Source organism: Electrophorus electricus, chromosome 8 (genome assembly GCF_041902795.1).
Source record: "Electrophorus electricus isolate QZ-2024a chromosome 8, ASM4190279v1, whole genome shotgun sequence".
Lineage (NCBI taxonomy): Eukaryota > Metazoa > Chordata > Actinopteri > Gymnotiformes > Gymnotidae > Electrophorus > Electrophorus electricus.
In genome coordinates this window covers 23,903,543-23,922,419 of record NC_137504.1, presented here as the reverse complement: position 1 = coordinate 23,922,419, position 18,877 = coordinate 23,903,543, and the positions used below count along the sequence as shown (strand labels likewise).

Here is an 18,877-nt window from a genome sequence, read left to right as displayed (position 1 = left end):
ATAGCTGGAAGCATATAATTGTGAAAAATGTCTTTGTATGCTGTAGTATTAACATTACCCTTCACTTGAACTAGCCCAAACTTTGAACTTTGAACAGCCACAGACCATTATCCCTCCTACACCAACCTTTTCTGTTGGCTAACTTTAGTATTGAGTCATATTCAAGCAAGAAAGGATGTAGCTAGTTTTATGAATTTAAAATTTTGGAAATGGTGGTATAGGCCCCAGAAACTGATTTAATCATTAATGTATTTAAATAAGCAACTATGGAAAAATAGTTAAAAAATCCCAGCGTGTGTGCCCTTCAAGGGTGGTTAATAAGGTACTAATAAAGTTCCTGAAAATCTATTGTAGAATTCTTAAGTTTATTAAGTGGTTATATAATCCTAAACTAGGGAGAGTGCTGAGTCATTTTATGGCTGCCTCTGCTGCAGCCTTATTCAAAGCCCATAGTTTCTCTGAAGCTACCAGCAGTTTGTAAGTGTACAAGCCTTGAAAGCAAGAGCTCCAGCTTCCACTTTGAGTTTTAAAAACAGTTTTAATACGTGTTTCAAATGCTAAAAAACAAGGGAAGCAGAATTAAACACCAAATCACCAGAATGAAAGTGGCGCAGAACATAACACTTGACTCGAAATATTGTTACTTGTGGCAGTATTTAATTGAGCGCACTTGCGAATTGAAAAATTCACTGAAGAAAAGGCATGCTGAGATGAGCATCAAGTAGTGATACCATCTCACAGTAACATGAAGGAAATAAATCCTTCAACAATGACAGTGAAACAAACCTCCCTTCTGCCTCCTCCGTTAGCTACAATTAACAACCACCTGGCGAAGACAGGAGTGATGTGACCACAGATCTTGGGACTGCTGTATTCGAAGTACATCTTCAAAAACGTACCCCTTAAACGTGACGAACTGACAGCTAGAAGCACAGATGGAGTTAGCCTGTCAGGAGGACAAAATCTTGCCACAGCAAACAGTAGCACTGCCCAACTGTGAGGTGAAATGACACAGATCAGGGGTGAGAGTGTATCTGAGCTGAGCGTTTGAAGGAGCATTTCATAAAGTTAGAACACAGTTAGCCAGCTAAATTTTAATTATAAACTAACTTTAAATATTATAGGTAAAAGTTTCTGTTTGGAATATAGGGTGGATGGAGTGTATATGTCTTTACCTTTGAAGTGATTTTAAATTTGAAAAGAGAAAAAAGACGCTTTGCATGAAAGGGCATGCTTGTTTTGATTACCCTTCTGCTACTGAAGAAATGGATTTATGAGGGTTCATTTTACTTTACTGTTCTAAAGGTTTTAAAAGTAACATCCAAGTACTTCACATTTGAAAAGTTGTAACCAAACTCTCTCACGTTCCAAACTGTTTGGTCTGCTCCCAAATCCAACTTTAGCCCTTCCATTGCAACAGACCCAGAATTCTGTTTCAAAACCAGTTTGATTTATTTAAGAACCTCGGTAATACTCGCCACTACATAAACTCCGACACGACTGTATTCACAATATTTCCTCTGTTATCTGTGATTTGCAATACGGACCGCAGCACTGATTTCTTAAAAGGTAAAAGCAGATATCCTAACCGTTTTCCTACAGACATGACAGAAGTTGGGACGTTATACTGGTAAATTTGCCCATGCTGCCATTTTTAATTTTACAAACTGGAAATACCATGATTAAAAAAGAGACAATACATATCAGTGCTTAGTCTAAACTACCTTGACATATGGGCTCCAAATGGTAAGACGTGAGGCGCTGCATTAACTGATCTGAGCGTATGAGACTTTGCGATCTCGTGCAGTACAATGTGCCATACACTCAAACACTGAACTGCTGTACACAGAACACTTCGGATGCGGTCTGTCAGTAGAAGCTGGAGAAACGATACATAGAGGCTGTAGCGGAAGCTTCACTTTGACACACGGGTGGGAAACACGAACATACAGGCTAGCAATGTGCACAAAAGCATCACACGACCAGCACCAGCTGCAGCAGAAATGTCTGGTTGTTGTTGTTTTTTTTTGTTGCAACAAACAAAGTTCAAAACAATCAAATAAATAGGTAAATAAATAAATATTGGATGCTTTTCTGCATACTTGAAAGGAAATAGTACAACACGTGATCATCAGAAAGACTCGACTGTCAGTCCCAGTTGCTCATGGCCTTACTATTGAACTCCATTCAATAGTGGAAAACATGGTTAATCGCCTAAAGGTTTTTCATACATGTGTCAATTTGCATGGAAAGGCTTGTGATGGTGTTGTATGTTTCTCTGGATTGGAGTGCCTGTAGCTTCAAGGAGTGAGATGTGTGTGGCTCTCTTCATTGTGACTTCACTGAACATCGCAGCAAGGCAGGTCCCCTGGTGTTGAGCGAAATTGATGTGTATTTAATTTATACGTGTGTACTGCATCTGAGGAAAGGCAAACAATTCGGCTAGTGCTTCTGCGTGGGAGCTTCCCGGTTCCACCCCAGCCCCCCCACCCCCGGAAATGAGTCATCCCGCCTGATTAGCGAGTGTCGTGGAGGACAGCATCTTTGGAACATTTCTGCAGGAGATGGTGGGATTCGTGTCCCCTTTAACTATGGACATGAGTGATTGACAGCTGAGCATTTTCCACAGACAAAGCTCCCACGGTGCACCAGTGCAGAGCTTGGTCCAAGCGAGTGTGGGACAGCTGGAGACATGTCCGGTTTCCTCCCACACAGCAAGCAGGATGGATTGTCTTGATGTCCTACAAATAACATATGCACACATATATGTCATACATATATTATATCATTTAATATGAACATCATCTTTAAACTACAGGACTGCAACTCACAGCATCACTCTCGGAAGGCCGCATGAGAATCTGAATTTCATGCTTGTCAGAACACAGGTCTGTTGTCAGGACCCTATCCAACGGGGAGAGCAGTAGAAGGGTGCTGACTACTCACTGTATGTGGCACTGAGTATGGGCTACACCAGGCCATCGTAGAGGGACAGCGCTTGAACGATGGAAGGGTCTGCCTTGGAGCCCTCCTGAAACTCCTGCAGTGTCAGCATACCATCTGCATTCTGGGGAAACCAAAAGGCAACGTGGGTATGTATACCTCCAGGGGGCAATGCTTCAAAACCAGCAGTTCAGAACTCAGTAGTTTGTTTCTACAGCATCAATAAAATTCCTTAGTTTGGCTTCCACCCAAATAAATGAATAAAATAATACTGAGATTAGGCTGGTGCCTTAGTGTACTTGTTTGGATAGTGAGTTCAGAATAATTTGCTGCCCTACCTAAGGGCTGCAATGCAGTTGCAAATGTACACTAATGCTCCATTTTTAAAAAATATAGGCCAGGCATCTGCCACAAAAAGGGGACATAGCATTGGGTCATGGGGATTAAGAAGAAATGCTGGTTTGTAGTTTGTAGGCAAAAGCTTTTGAGTTGCAGTTTGAGGTTTGCCCAAGCCAGCGTCTCCTGATAGGGGCAGGATGGTGTGTTCATGCCTCTTTAAATGACCTATCCTGCATGGCCATGGTACAGGAAGAGCTCCACTGTGATTGGGCCATGTCTTATGAACACCAGGTCGCAAGCTGAGAGAACTGGAAATAAGGCACTATACTCAAATGGAACGGTAAAGTGAGAGATAACCGAAGCTTGTCAACATTAATAATAAATAATAATAAATAACATCATTTATACACCAGGGGCAAAGAATATTTTCCAATGTAAATGCAAAACATTAAAGGCTACAGTGACCAGCAGGATCATATGCACAGCTGCATAGCTGGTTGTCATTTCTGATGTTAATTTTCCTACGATTAAGCTTTCCAATTTTCCAATGATTAAGCTTTCTGTAGATTACTATAAAAAGTTAAAATGCTTTGTGTATATTTGTGTGTGTGTGCAGGTGTATGTGTGTGTGTGTGTGTGTGTGTGTGTGTGTGTGTATGGACTTTACTTTGTCCATCATTGCAAAGATGCGATCCACTCTTTTCTCTGGTGTGTTTTCTTCCTCAGGTAACTCCACTGTGTTTCCCTACAATCAAAACAAGCTGATAGCCTGAGACTCCAGTAGAATATAGACGCACACACACACACACACAAATAAAGGCCTATATTTTAACAGGTCAGGTCAGTGTTTACAGAGTGAGAAACACTTAAGGACTTGAAATGCAACAGAAAATTATACTCTATCTCTTTCTAGTTTTTACCTGTCACTATGTGGAGAGAGCGAGCTGTGGAGAAATATCTAAATTAACTCACCACCATTTGGTAAATGGCATCCACAATATTTAGCATCTCGTCTCGAGTTATGTAACCATCATTGTCAAGATCATAAAGTTTAAAGGCCCCTGTAACACACCAGTGCAATGCAAGCATATTAAGAAATGCATGCATATATATATATATATATATATATATACACACATACACACACACACACACACACACACACACACAGAAAATGCTCTGCAGAGACATTTACAATGAAACCTAAATAATCAAATCAAAAGGCAATTCATGAAGTTTTTATGGTGAAGAAAAGGGCCTGAAACAGCGGTATGAGGAAGGAGTGGATGTCTGCTATTACATCTGAGTTTCTCATCCAGTGTCCCCCTGGAGGTGACAGACAATGCCTGTATGAATTCAGAAAACTCAATGCGGCCATCCTGCAGAGAGAGAGAGAATAACAGGAGAAGGGGGAGAGAAAGAATGGGGGGGGGGTGTGGAGGAACAAAAACAGAATGTGAAAAGTAATGTAAAGAGCTGTTTTAATTCTCATAACAAAGACCCAGTGACAGGTGTGTTCCCACAAGGAGGATTAGAGGATTTAATTGATTGAATTTCACCAGACGAGAAGCTTTTGTATCTCTAGTCAGGCAAGCTTTATTTCCTTGCCTGTTTGACTGCTACTGTTACACACTGACTTCAGACCAGGCAAGCCCAACAATGTGTTGCCGCTTAGTAGAGCAAAATCATAACAAGCAAGCTGAAATTAGACAAGATTTGAGTTAGTCAAACTCTACAGGTAGAAAACTATGGTACACAGAGACAGCTTTTAAATGTTTGCTGCGGCAGTCAGTAATTGCGATGCTGACGTGTGAATGGAGGTTTGGATTTCGCAGACATCACTGCTGTGGAACAGGTCTGTCAACAGCCAGATAAGGAGAGTGTGTTCTACAAATGCACACCCAGTAATTGTCTCTTCATTACACAGTGCTTTATATAGCCTAGATTTCTGTCTGTATGTAGCCTAGATTTTTTTCCCAGATGTTCCTGATTTTGCCATAGTAACCACCCATATTCCATTGCCATTTTCTTTCACTGAAGCCAACTTTCACACATTCATGCCTTTCACTCCACTACCTTGTTCTCGTCGAAGACATTGAAGACAAATGTGGCAAACTTGGTGGGGTCCCCGAAGGGAAAGAACTGCTTGTAGATCTTCTGAAAGCCAGCTGAGTCCAGCTGTCCACTGGGACAGTCCTTAATGAAACCTTTGTACCTGCCGAGCAGATAGCCAGAAGGATGTGGGGAATGAGGAACACAGTTAACAGCATTACTAAATGAAGGATCTACTATAGTGTTAACTGGCATCTTCAAAATCGACCAGGTGACAGCAGATGACAAAATCTATGAATATAAAAACTAATGTCCATAAAATTTGGATCATAAATTTAATGTAAAATATGAGCAAACTGCCATGATGTTTTATGTTAAATTTGAGGTGGCAACAGCTGAGGTTAAATGCTATCTGGAAAAGGCTCTTTAAAGCATATACTTAAGGTGGAGTGTGAGAGGCTGTTACTGCTGCAGAAATTAAAAAGACTAGAGGGTGTGTTCATAGAAACTGAGTAAATATGCAAAGATATGTGGTGGAATGAACATTCTTATTTGAAGAAGCACTGGAGTCTGAGCCATAATCCACAACTACAAAGCCCAGACGTGAGTGCTCCCCCTCCAGTGCAGACGGCTGACAGCGAAGGGTTTCATGCGCCAGACGGCTTGTTTCTCCCCTTCGAGTGCAGTATAATTAGCATGCAAAAAAAAAAAAACGTACTGAACCACCCATCAACTCTGAGCTTATCCAGCTATTTAACCACGGTGATTCTGCGCTGTTCATTTCATCAGACTAATTGCGAATAAGAAGTCATGAGGCATGGCAGTGGTATGTGGACCCCTGAAATAGCCACACTTCGTTCAGAAATTCATGTTGCTTGGCAATTTGAAAAAGGTGATTAGGAAAGACTGGATGGGAGATAATGATTCTCTATCACTCAGCTGAGGAGTTCAGTTACAGTCCACAAGAGGCATTTAGTTATTTAGGTGTCCAGCCTGAATATAACACATCTGAAACAGAATATCCATACCTGCAGTAGCATCAGAATATTAGAGCCAGGTGTGTCGGAAATAAAATCACTGGAGTTCTAATGCAACTCTATATTACAACAGTATTAGATATACATTAAACCAGCAACTTTTTAAACCATTAAAAATGTCTCTCTGGTGTGATACAAGTTCCAGTTTATACCTGGAAAGTGCTAAACATATTGCTACAAGGTCTACAAGGACACATTTGGGATGCATTTTAATGCGAGACACATTAGCTGTACAGAAGGTTTGACTTTTTAACATCAGAAATATTTCACACATCCATTTGTAATTTAGCCAACATTCTCTAGGCCATCTGTATTTGGAACAAAGCAAAGCAGTCATGTGACTTAAGAGTTTTGGGATAGTGAAGAGAAGGTCACTGTACGCTGATGCATCCCAGCTCTCACACACATCCTGTGAGGAATAAAAAAGAAGTCTTCAACCTCCTGCAGAAACAGCTTCGTCACGAACTTGAATGTCAATTTTTGTGGCCAAATGGCATGTTATTTGAGGTCATCACATGGGTATAAAATGCAATTAAGGGACATTCACATTTGAGTGAAAGTCAGTGCCCACAAATGATGTGCTCTGTTTGCAAACACAAAATTGTGCAACTGTTTTGCTGTTGCTAGACCACCCAAGGGAATCATCTACTGATGATTTATGACCTTATGAATAGGTTTCATTCTGCTAAAAAAACATCAGTTGACTGGCACTAATTAGATTCTGTACTAATTACTTTGTAATGTACCAGTTGTTATAGGTGCATTTTGGCTATAAAACACTTATTAGGACAAAGTAATATGTCTGAGATTCTGCCAAGTTCATTATTGTAACAATTACTTTCAGGCATGTTTGGTCTAGTAGTATGGTTTTCTCACTCCCATCTCTATGGGGCTGAAGAGAGTTACACGGTGCCTCTTGTATATATAGGGGAAGCTGGGCCGGAAGTGACAGTTGTTATATCTACCATGTACTTATGCTGCATTCAAGTGGTGTCAGAAACTGGCAAATACCATTTGACCCACTTGTAAATTGTACTCAAACAACCAATGAAGTGATATTTAGAAGTGAGAAACTCAGTGATACACATGTTTATGAGATGAGACGTTGTTGTGAAGGCTGAGGGCAGCAATCACACCCAATCTCAAGCCTAGGTCTTGCAGCCAGAGCATCCATGTTATCTTCCTGATTAAGAGTCTCCATCACACCAGCCTCTCCTTCAGGGATTGACAGTCTCCATCACACTGCCATCACCTTCAGGGAGCACAGCCCTGCACTTCACGCTCTCCATGTGTCCTTCACATATCCAGCCTTCATCCGGGGTCACACCTGTGCCCCTCACCAGGGCTTCACACTGGACATTGTACCATCCCCTCACGCCAGAGGAGCTTCCTTTAACCATGAGCATACTCCCGATGGGCTCACTGTACTGTCCCACTTCTGACACCATTTGTGGCAAAGGTTGAGGGCAGTGACCACACCCAGTGTCAAACTGAGGTCTTGCATAAATATATCCTCTGACCACCAGACCAAAGAGCCATCGCTTTGTGACCATCTACATCACAGACGTATACCACAACATTTGCTCTTTTCTCTCTGATAAAATGGCCAACCTGCCTGTGAATCCTGTCGTGAAATCGAAAAAAATATATACCTGATGAATGTCAGATTTTGATGTTTCCGGTGAAACTAAAAGGAATGAGTGCAACTCTGCTAGTGCAGGGAGCCGTCACACTTTCGTTGTGTGTAGCTGGCACCCATAAATGCTTGCTCTTTCCATGTAATAATTCCCAGTAGCGTTGCCCACATAGCCCTAGGTGAGCTTAGGGGAAGTGGAGCAGGATGTAAGATAATTTGGCCTGAAGCCCCAAAGTCAACACAGGCTTTCAAACAGCACTAATGGGTAAAACTAGAAATAAAATGTGGTTTACCACTTTCTTATTCTGACACTGGCCTAGACTGGAGTGCTTAATAAATATTTTAACAGCTGCTTCCACGATATTGGGCTTTGCATTACAGATAATACAAAAGGCCTAATATGCAAAGGAGACTTCTAAAAGATGACACTTCTAAGCATCCTTTTCTCAGACATTCCTGATCATTGTGTTCTGTGGGAGCCTTGATGAATCTCAAAAATGTATATTTTTATCAAAATAAATCATACCCATTATGTCATCTCAAGCGTTCATCAATGTGTTCTAATATACTGCAATCGCAATATGTTTCGATATAACTACAATGCGGTATTTTCGGTCATATCGTAGTCCTAGTCTTAGGATGGTCGGTACGGTTTCAGCAACCGCTGACCGGTCCTCTAACGCTTCCCTTTGTGTACGTACTCACGTCCCATGAATTATTCATGACCAAAAAACTTATTTCTGAAATTATGGGGTCTGTATGCTTTAGTTGTTAACGTTATATTGCTCTGTCTTACGTTTGTGTGAATAGTTCAGCAAGACTATTTTACCTGAACGAGGGCTGTGTTTGACGAACAGGCTGGCAACGTTGCCTGAAAAAACAGTCTATTGTAATCAGGCCGCGGTCTGTCGTAATCAGTGGAAGATTCGGTTGAAGGGATGGCGAAGGGGAGACGCACTTCAGACTCAAGACATATCCACGGGCAGCTGATTGGCGTCTAATAAACACCGCGTGGGCGGGAATCTAACAGCGAGCGCTTGAGATGGACGAAACGCGTTTTAAGTGCCTTCGCGTGACGTATCCGAAATACAGTTTATCAGAAAGAAACGCTTGCAATTATAACGAGATTGTATGTTTGTGTGTGAGTATTTAGGGAACTTGAAGCTCTAGGAAAGACAGCTGTAGGGTGACTGGTAGGCCAGCTGTTAGTACTGCAACAAGAAGCAGTTTCAAATAACAACACGGCTGTTGTACAATGTGCTATTTTCTCAGTTGGCAAACCCAGAGCGCATGTGGCAGTTGTCTCATCTCCACTAGGACCGTGTGCTGTACACATAGCTGTTTTATTGTTGAATAATATTGCAAGGTTGATCGTATCTGATATTGCAGATTTAATGTGTGTGCATTATTCTGACCAGAATCATTTTTATGATTTTTCATCAAACCATCTAAAACGCGCGCCTGGAACATCTGAGATTTTCATAATGCTTACAGCACGCCAAAACATGTTGTGATTTGTTGGAGGCCTTATTTGCATATTTCAACACGTTATCAGTGTTTTAAAGGACAGCGGCAATGAACGAAAGATTGCGTGGATCTTCTGTGGCTCAGGATGCATTGCAGCATGAGGGTGCACGAGGTTAAGAACAATCCTTGCACTAACAGAATATAAAACTTTTTTAATTTTTTTTTTTTTTGGTGACACACCCAAAGTATCGATGCAGTAATGAATCTAAATTAAGACTGTAGCACGTGCACCAGTAATGTTATTTACATCGATTTCTTGGAGGCATTTGTAGGTCTCGTGTAGCCTGTGCTGTGTTTGACCAGTTTGTTAATTCATGCCATGTTTATGCATTTATCTTTATAAAGCAATGCAAATACAGCTGAAATTAAAAATCTGCAAGCTCACTAAAACAAAACAAAATTAATCGCAAAACAAAATGAATTAACAAAATCAATCACACTGAATCACTCATGGGTAAGTGGCACCTTCAACTTTAGAATCATTTGTGCTCAGGGTAAGCTACATAACTGCAAAAGCCAAAAGTGTGAAAGTAAAAATTAAGTGTACACATGACAGGGTAATTAGCATGGAAATTAATGTTAATCCTGAATAATCTTAATACGATTTTGACTATCTACCAACTAGAAATGGTCCCACTCAGTACAATTCAATGTTCAGTGCTTTGTTGAAACTTTGAATTCTGCCAAGGATGATTTTCTTGAGCCTCCTAGGGCAAAAAAATACCATTAATTTATGAAGTAAAATGTTTTTCCTCTGAATGTGTTTGATGAATTCCTCTCCGTTTACTGTACCAACAAAAAGGAAACAATTTGAACAATATTTTTAGAAGTGTCTGGGTATATATCCCATGAGAGTCTAACCGGAGGTACAGTAAGTCTCCGTCTCATGTCAACACGCATTCCACAACCCAAATTCAATAAAGCATTAGGAGAAATGGGACTACTACGTGTCCCGGAGGGCCACTGGCAGTCTGCATGCGCCCGCCACTGCAGGGCCGGGCTCCCGTGGGCTGGGCTCCCTCCTCCACTGAGGCCCCAGTCTGCACCAGACCTGCCTTTGGCAGCAGACTGCCCACTGAAAGCGCCTGCAGTGCGGAGCCTGACCAAACCCCTCACCGGCTCCCTGACAGCACTGTGTGTGTCTTTTCCCGCTGTCAGGTGAATCAGTGTGAAGCACTAATGTGGGAAGTGAGCGTGCTTCCGCGTCATAAAAATGAACAAGGCTTGGTTAGAATTACATTCTCATGTAGCTTTAGAAGGTGCTCAGTAATCCAACTGGAGTTGTTATTCACATCCTGGGAAAACAGCGAATTCACTTCCATTCCTGTTCTGTTGACCGTAGCCTTTTTTATCTGCTTTCACTTTGTTCTATTGTTTTCGTCCAGCTTCCTCTTACATGCGTTTGTGTTTGATGCGTCTGTCGTGGAACATTTATATCGCTCTGTCCCTCTTTCCCCGCTACTCCCTTCATTCCTCTGCCTGTCCTCTCTCTCTCTTCCTTCTCTCTCTCTTCCTTCTCTCTCCCCTGGGCACTTCATCTAGTGTCACTCGCTCTCCATCTGCTGTGTGTGGCATACAGCAGGTGGGCAAAGCAAGGCTCTTGGCACACGCATTAAGGGATTTAGGAAAGGAGAGACAGAGCGAGGCAGAAAGAGAGTGTGAGCAAGAGAGAAAGAAAGGGGAATGACTCAACATGGCCTAAATTTGCAGGCTAGCCTAGCTGATGTAAGATTGTTAATGTCAGGTTGCTAGTGTTAAGTCAACACCATGCAAAACAAAAAGAGAAAACAAAACATTTCTGTACAGCGTTTAGCTTATATCAGCCATTTGTATAAAAAATAAAGTATTGTATAAAGTCTTCTTTTAAGATGCCTTCATGTCCTGGAGGGCTGTGCACAGAGTCCGGCACAGCGTCCTGCGCAGAGTCCTGCACAGAGTCCTGCATGATTTGGGAGTTTCCTGCTCCCAAACCTCCCAAATCTCCTTCCTCCCCCCTAGCCCTGTATGACTAGACACGGGTGAGCTGGACCGGGTAAAGCGTTGATCAGTGTGGCATCACATGCATGTGTTGGCCAGGTATCGCCCCCTGCTGCCTGCATGGTCCCTCGGCCAGCATCCCAGAAGCCCACCACCCAGACCCCACCCAGCCACCAGGGTGCTGCTCCCTTCACATCATGTCCACTCACATCAGTCCAGATACAATGCCACACACCGTGGCTGTGGCATGGTGGCAGCAGGGTTTGGGTTATGGTGTCATGGTGTGTATGGTGAAGCACACTGGACCAATGTTGCGACAGCACCGAGGCTGCCTTGACCGCGCTAACCAAACACCCACGTCGAGTGACGTGTGAACAGACTGACGGGAGAGGTAAATGGGACAGAATGATGGTCTGTAAGTTTGGAGGAGGCGAGAGAGAGAGAGAGAGAGAGAATGTGTATGTGTGTGTGTGTGTGTGTGTGTGTGTGTGTTTGTGCACGTGAGAGAGAGAGAGAGAGACAGAATGTGTGAGAGAGAGAAGACAGTGCAACTTACCACTGCTGTACTTCCTTTTCAGTGACTGAAAAGACAGACAGGAGAGAAGAGACCATCAGTAAGATCTCAGCTTGTAAACAGAAGTGATATACTTAAAGAGAGAACGAACATCATGTATACAATAAACATACAATATTTGAACATAGGATATGCAAATACATAAGATACAGAAATACACAGAATTATATGCTGATACATAATCTTTTTGCCAATTGAATTCTAACATTCTACTCTTCAGTTTTAAAGCTATATGTTAAGAGAGATAAGATAACAGTTTATTGATCCCAGCGGAAATGGCAGATCTGTAAGCAGTTTTCCTTTCAGGTCCATAAGTCTCCATGCTGTAATTATATAGGCATATTGTATATAGATTCGCTGTAAGACTGACAGTGCATTTGGGGGAGAGTGAGGGTGGTGGTGGGGGTGCTGTTTCCATGACGAGCCCCAAGCCAGAGCTGTCAGCTCTCCAGGTAGAGTCATATCACCTTAACCACATACTGACAGCCTCTGAACCACTACACACATACACCCACCCACCCAATCACCGAGAGCACATTTAAAGTTAAACTTGGTGAGCGCCCCTGACCAGGCGTGTTTACGGTAACTCACTATGCCAAAGGAAATGAAGAGCGGCAGGGTTATGGTGGACAACACCTGGCAACATGGCAGCTGCCACATTAACATGTTTCTCATCCCTTAACTCTGTGTCTTTGAATAACAGGCTAACTCCTACACCAGAGATCCAGCACACAGAGTAGAGCACAATGTCACGTTTATCAGAAACTGCATCATATGTGATGGGAACACTGTTTGGTAAAAACAGCCTTGTTTGTTTCTCTTGGTCTGTTCTGATCTACTGTGTGAATAAGACTGAGTGCAAGTCTCTTAGCTACTGGAGCTTGATAATATGCGCTATTATCTAAATGCTTTGCTAAGGGAACTGTGTTTCACTAGCAGCGTCCGTGGTAACCTACCCCCTCCTGCACTTTATTAATGATACACCCACACCCACCCACCTACCCACACCCACATACACACACACACAGAGAATCTTGTAGTCTTATTTCTGTGGAGTATATCCACTTTACATGACTTTCTGTTGTGAATTACTGCAACTAAATAATGGCATGTTTATAACAAAGTCTAGCCCTAACTTTAATGTCAGTAACCATTTGTCTTTTTAGTTTTTCAAACAAAAGTTTAGTTCTACCAAACAAACAAGCAAACATAAAAATGCAAAATTTTACTTTGGGAGGACTAGCCAAATGTCTCCACATTTTTAATGCTTTCTCATGTTTGGTCTCAAAAACATAAATACACACAGATGTGCGTGCTCTGAGCCCTTTGTCCAGGGCAGTGGCATGGTCATTACAGAGTCAGTGAAGTGCATCTGAGTGAAGTGAAACAGAGAGAGCTGGTGCAGAGGAGGGGAGGAGAATTATGGGTAGTAGACTATGGAGGGTATAGAGCCTCAGAAGGAGAAGAGCAGGAGAACCGCAGGAGTGGAGAGAGAAAAGGGCTGAGGTCGCGTTGCTGACACATATCAGAGGGGGTGGGTGGGGTGGAGGGGTTTGGCAGCAGCAGCTGAGTTACATCCGCCATTATTAAAAAACATGGACAAAGCCATGTAAGTGTCTTATATTTCCCTTAGTCAGACACCTCAGCGTTCAGGAGCCATGTGGTGCATATCACTGGGACTATTTCAAGCATATTTGTATGACTAAACTAGCAGAGAATGCAAGATGGTCACTCCCCATCAGTGCACACACACACACACACACACACACACACACATACGCACACACTCACAGACACACACACACACACACACACACACTCACACTCACACTCACACAGACACACACACACACATACACACTCACACAGACACACACTCCTTCCCCATTCGACCTTGAAAGGATGTCTGACTGAAGAAAAAAACAGCATAAGCCCCTCTATGAGAAAGCACCATGGAATGCAGCCCTCTGTGGGATGTCAAGCGTGCAGGTAGCTGCGTCTCACTCCAGCTGGCAAACCCTTGTTTTCTTGGGGCCTGCATAGGGGGCTGTCCCCTGCCTGCCTGTGCGTGTGGACCTCTGTGAGCAGAGCGTTGTCTCGTAATCACTATCACTCCCCGGTGCTCCCCAGCATGCTGCCCCTGAAGCACACCCCCTGCGTGCGTCGATGATTAGGCCCATTTGCTCCAAATGAAGCCAGTGAAAATGCAAAGTTGAGCGAGGGTGAATGGTCTATGGCTGAGACAGCACAGGAAGTGCATTTTCTCTGGCTGTGGACCTGCAAGACTAGGGGTAGCAGCTGATCTCGGGCCAATTTAGGTGACCGAAACGGGTGGGGAAACTGGAGGGCACTGATCTAAGAACAGGTAAACGCAGAGTCTGAGGGACAACGCCTACCCCTCCTCCCTGCTCGGGCTTGGCTGTAAGGATGAGCCCACACAAACATGCGCACAAACACAAAGTTACTGAACGTGGGTGAGCAGCAGGCAGGAGTTGAGAGCTTCACCCGAGGTCTGCCAAACTGAAGACACAAACCGGCCAAACTTGCAGAATCTCACTGAGCTCACAGTTCCAAGTTAAAACTAGAGGTCACCCAAAACACCAAACACTGTCAATATTATAACCTGCAAAGACAATTTTATGATGGTCAAGTTTTCATTTATATACTTGGAAAATGTAAAATTTAAAAATGTAAAAAGTATGTGTGAACAATTCTATTTTGGGTTTATGATCCTAAAGACGCATCTCTTTAACAGACAAATGGCAATGAGTGCAAATCTGTATCAGCTGGAAAGTTTTCTTTTGGCCCTGTGGACAAATATATTTTATTTGTAAATGTGATCAAACACTTTGCTTGGCAGAATGCTATTATGGATTACACACAAGGGTCCTTAAAATGTAAACAATTATTCTAAAGCCACAGAACTGCAAAAGGGATCCTGAAATGGATGCGTGTTCTAATGCCCCATATGCTAGCGTGCGTCTTATCTCAGTGGACACAGCAACATGTGCACGTGCGGGGAATAAATGCCAGTGACACGCGTGTGCAAAGAATAACTTCTGGCGATCAGTATGAACACAGCTTGTTGCCGTATATATATACACATGAGCAGGAGTGACCTGGTGAGATTATGTGACAGTGTGTGTACAGGCGTGAAGTGGCCTCATTCTGACCCCCCCCCCCCCCAACACACAAGCAGATCCATGCTCCTGTCTCAGGGGGGGTAAAGGCATCTGTCACTTGGCCTCTAGATAAGCGGATTGGCCTGGGGTTAAATTTCTGAATGAGGGGTGAGCTAGTAGAGAAAATGAACAGAGCCAAGGTGGACAGGGAGAAAGAGAGAAAAAGAGAGACAGATAGAGAAAGAGAGAGAGAGAGAGAGAGAGAGAGAAAGAGAGAAAGAGAAGAAGCCAGAGAGAGAGAGGAGGGCTAAAGCAAGATGGGGTGCAGGGAGATAGTGGAGGATGCGAATGAGAAAAGACAGACAGCAGTCAGGCTGAATGAGGAGAGAAAAGGAGGGAGGGAGGGAGGGAGGGAGGGAGGGAGGGTGATAGTGAATGATTTCAAGGCAGATTAGAAGGAGTGAGAAAGCAAGGACAATAGACAGAGACAGGTTCAGCACTGAACAGCTGATTACATGTCTGTGGGGGTAATACAGTAATATATATAAAATGTTTCATCCTATGCCTCCATCATTCTAAATATGTCTACTTTCCACTGTGTGTGTGTGTGTGTGTGTGTGTGTGTGTGTGTGTGTGTGTGTGTGTATATTGCTTACTGCAATGACTGTAGGACTAAGAGGCCCTTTGAGCAATGCCAGTCTCAACCTAATTATAGGCCACTCTATCCACTGGCCCACCAGCATTAATTACAAGCTAGGGCTAAGCAAGAGACAGAGAGAGGAAGCCACACATGTAATAACCTTGTAAGTATCTTCTTCCGACACAATAAAGACGCCCCAGGAGCCAGTCAGCGGGAACCATTTCAAGATCCGGGACAGTCGTTCTCCTTGTCTTCTGGTTTGTGTGTTTCATGTGCACTTCTCACTTTGAATGTGTTCCCCTTGCCAGCAGGGCTGAGGCTAAGGTGGCTTCGTTGACTGTGAACTGGTTATTATGGGGCAGATGAGATGAGAGCCCATAAGAGTTCAGGCTGTGTGTCTAGAGGGACTCCGTGTGTGTGCCTGCACTAGCCTACAGAAGGAGAGAGGAGCATAACAGACACAGCCTGAAAACAGACTGTGCCTAACTTACATTTAAGCTCAGACTTAAAATAATTCCATCTTTAATCAGGCCATAACTGCCAAGCCTTTTGCTGGAGACAGTTATTTTGCATAGCCAGGCCTATTAACTACTAAATGGCTTGCTGCAGGAGAATAGTTACAGCAAGTAGCCTCTGAAGTCTGGGGATTTTAAAGCACGGTCTCTGGCTCTCATAAGAGATACATGCATGAACACACACACACACACACACTCGTATGATGACTGAACTTGTGTGAAGGTGGTAATTTAGACTGTCATGACAGCTCGGGTCACCCCCTCCAACACAGGCACAACCTCTCTGCTCCTGGAAACGCCCCTCAACCCCCCCCCCCACACACACACACACAGACAGCATAAGTGGTGCATATTCTTAAATCTACACTACTTTGCGTTATGTGGAAATATCAGTGGAACACACTTCCTTACATACACACCTTATGACTGATCCAGTCTGTGATAGCCCACTAATGAATACTGAGATATTGGTACTGAGATCCATATTCAATACATTATCATGATGTTTCAGAACCTCAGGAGGTTGAAAGGATGAGGCTAATTTGTATAATTCACATAATGACAAATGTATTTATTTTAATGAGCAGATAATTTATTTAATCAATTCCAGTCCTGTATCAGGCTTTGAGATAAATTCACATTTCTAAATGAAGACTTGTTAGTAAGTGAGAAATCACTTGTGCCATTTAGAAGCTCTAACGCAACAAATGTCAAACGTTAGCCAGTTCAATCATATCGTGTCATTTTCACTCATAACAGGATCAAAGTATTCCATTGTCAAAGATCAGCCAAGATCTCAATCTGGGAAAAGATCGACTAATTATTCAGATTAGTGATGCAGGCCTGGCTCCCTCGAGCCTAGTAGAGGAAATTCCGAAACAAATGTCTTTCCGAAGAAAAAACCTAAAAGCAACGCACAACTGCTTCAAAACGGCAATTCACAAATTAGTCGCCATGCTTGTCTTATGCACCTCCAGTGAACTTTTAGTTCCACCGGTTGCATGGCTCCATCATTAGCCACTGTCAAGGTGTGGGAACCAAATCCCAGCTGGATCGTTTAACCCAATCGGAGTCTGTCTGTGGCCCGCGGCGGTGTTATTTATTTTCTGTTTTGAGAACCAACTGTTGCGTAACATGTAGCACAACAGTTAGCGGCGGTCCTTTATTTATTCAACACGAGGCGAGGTGGCGACAGCTCAGTCAGGACCAGCTGCTGATTCACAAACAAATGAAATCGAAATGGGTTTAATGATATAATGGAACTCGGCAGACCTGGACAGCACTATTCTGAACTGAACCATAAACCATAAACTCATGCTGTATTCGTACTGTTTCTGTAGTGTTGCGTTGGATGTTTCTTGTGTGATTCTAATCTATTTTTTTTGTTGTTCGTTTAAGTGTACTCCCGGAGTTTAACAAAGTATTTCTATTTAAAAAATAAGACAAGAATTTAGGGCGCGCGCACACACACACACACACACACACACACACACACAGAGTAATGTGGTTGCTGACGCAAGTGTGTATGTGTTTAATACACACACACACACACACACACACAGAAACGCGCGCGCGCGCGCGTGTGTGTGAAAGGAGACAGAGAGGCAGAGGTGAACCAGGGCAGGACTCACAGTAGGTTTTTCTGGTCAGCTCCTCCACAACCTCTGGCTTTAGCTTGCTGTTGGATTTACCCATCTCTCCGGCTGCGCGCGGTGCTCCCCTACCCCAGTCGCCTCTCCCCGTTCACATTTAGAGCCAGAGACCCAGGGAGAGACGGAAGCACGAGGACCGCACGCAGTTCTGCCAAATCCGCCCGTTCTCTTCCGCGCAGGGGCAGGGGACAGATGGGAAAAGAGAATGTCCCGAAAAACAACGGAGCAAATTATAGCTTTCTAAAAAAATCGATTTAAAAGCGCACGAGTTAACGCAAAAGGAGCAGTAATTTCCTAACCCCTATCACTTGCTCTTCAAGCTTTGCTCCTACAATTTCTATTTTCTCCAAAGAATTGCTGCTGGTCCTTGGAGGAAACAGCGGGAGCGGGGTTCTCAGAGCCCGAGGAGAGACACTCCTGTCCTGGATCCTTGCAGCGATCTGACTGTGTGCGCTGACGGAAGTCAATTCATTGTCTAACAAACGATAGCGGGAGCGGACACGGTCCAGGCTTCCTCACTGAATGTGTGCGTGTGGGAGGACGTGGGTGTGTGTTCTCAGCGCGCGTTGTGTTGATGCCGTTGTCCCTGACAACGGTCGCTCCGCCCCCCTTAATTAGCCTTCCGTTCTTTCTTATTTGCTCACTGTCTAAGAATGTCTTTATCTTTCAGCTTCACAATATTAAATCTGTTTTTGTTAAGAAGTATTTCGATTATTAAAATGACGTATAAAAGCGTCACCAGGTTGGCTAAGGTTCTTGGCGGAGCAGTTACAGACTATAGCTGAGGCACAATTTGTCAGCCAACAACCGTCTTTCTGCTCTCTTACATCAATGGTTAGTTTTTAACCATAGAACCATTGGTT

At 43.4% G+C, this 18,877-nt stretch overlaps 1 protein-coding gene across 2 annotated transcripts; it reads right to left on the bottom strand.

Annotated features, from left to right (window-relative positions):
* Positions 1-518: 518 nt before the first annotated feature.
* Positions 519-18,643, bottom strand: ncs1a (neuronal calcium sensor 1a). Of its 2 annotated transcripts, none has more exons than XR_014124937.1 (8): positions 17,994-18,643; positions 12,068-12,092; positions 5,359-5,497; positions 4,583-4,661; positions 4,255-4,343; positions 3,950-4,027; positions 2,832-3,067; positions 519-2,741 (listed from the first exon to the last, which is right to left on the bottom strand). XR_014124937.1 is itself a non-coding variant. In XM_026998426.3 (8 exons), exons 1-7 carry the CDS (start codon positions 18,055-18,057, stop codon positions 2,969-2,971), a joined length of 573 nt encoding a protein of 190 aa, XP_026854227.1. In that variant the 5' UTR covers positions 18,058-18,613; the 3' UTR covers positions 519-2,741; positions 2,947-2,968. The 2 variants fall into 2 exon arrangements, 1 of the variants encoding a protein (XP_026854227.1); XM_026998426.3 differs by having other exon boundaries at positions 2,947-3,067; positions 17,994-18,613.
* Positions 18,644-18,877: the final 234 nt, after the last annotated feature.

Excerpts from the sequence above, each read along its gene's own strand:
- ncs1a (XM_026998426.3), bottom strand. The coding sequence starts at position 18,057 with ATGGGTAAATCCAACAGCAAGCTAAAGCCAGAGGTTGTGGAGGAGCTG. Across the intron at positions 4,344-4,582 it reads ACTGGATGAGAAACTCAGAT|GGGCCTTTAAACTTTATGAT; the intron begins GTAATAGCAGAC and ends GGTGTGTTACAG. Across the intron at positions 3,068-3,949 it reads TCTTTGCAATGATGGACAAA|AATGCAGATGGTATGCTGAC; the intron begins GTAAAGTCCATA and ends TGGTTTCCCCAG.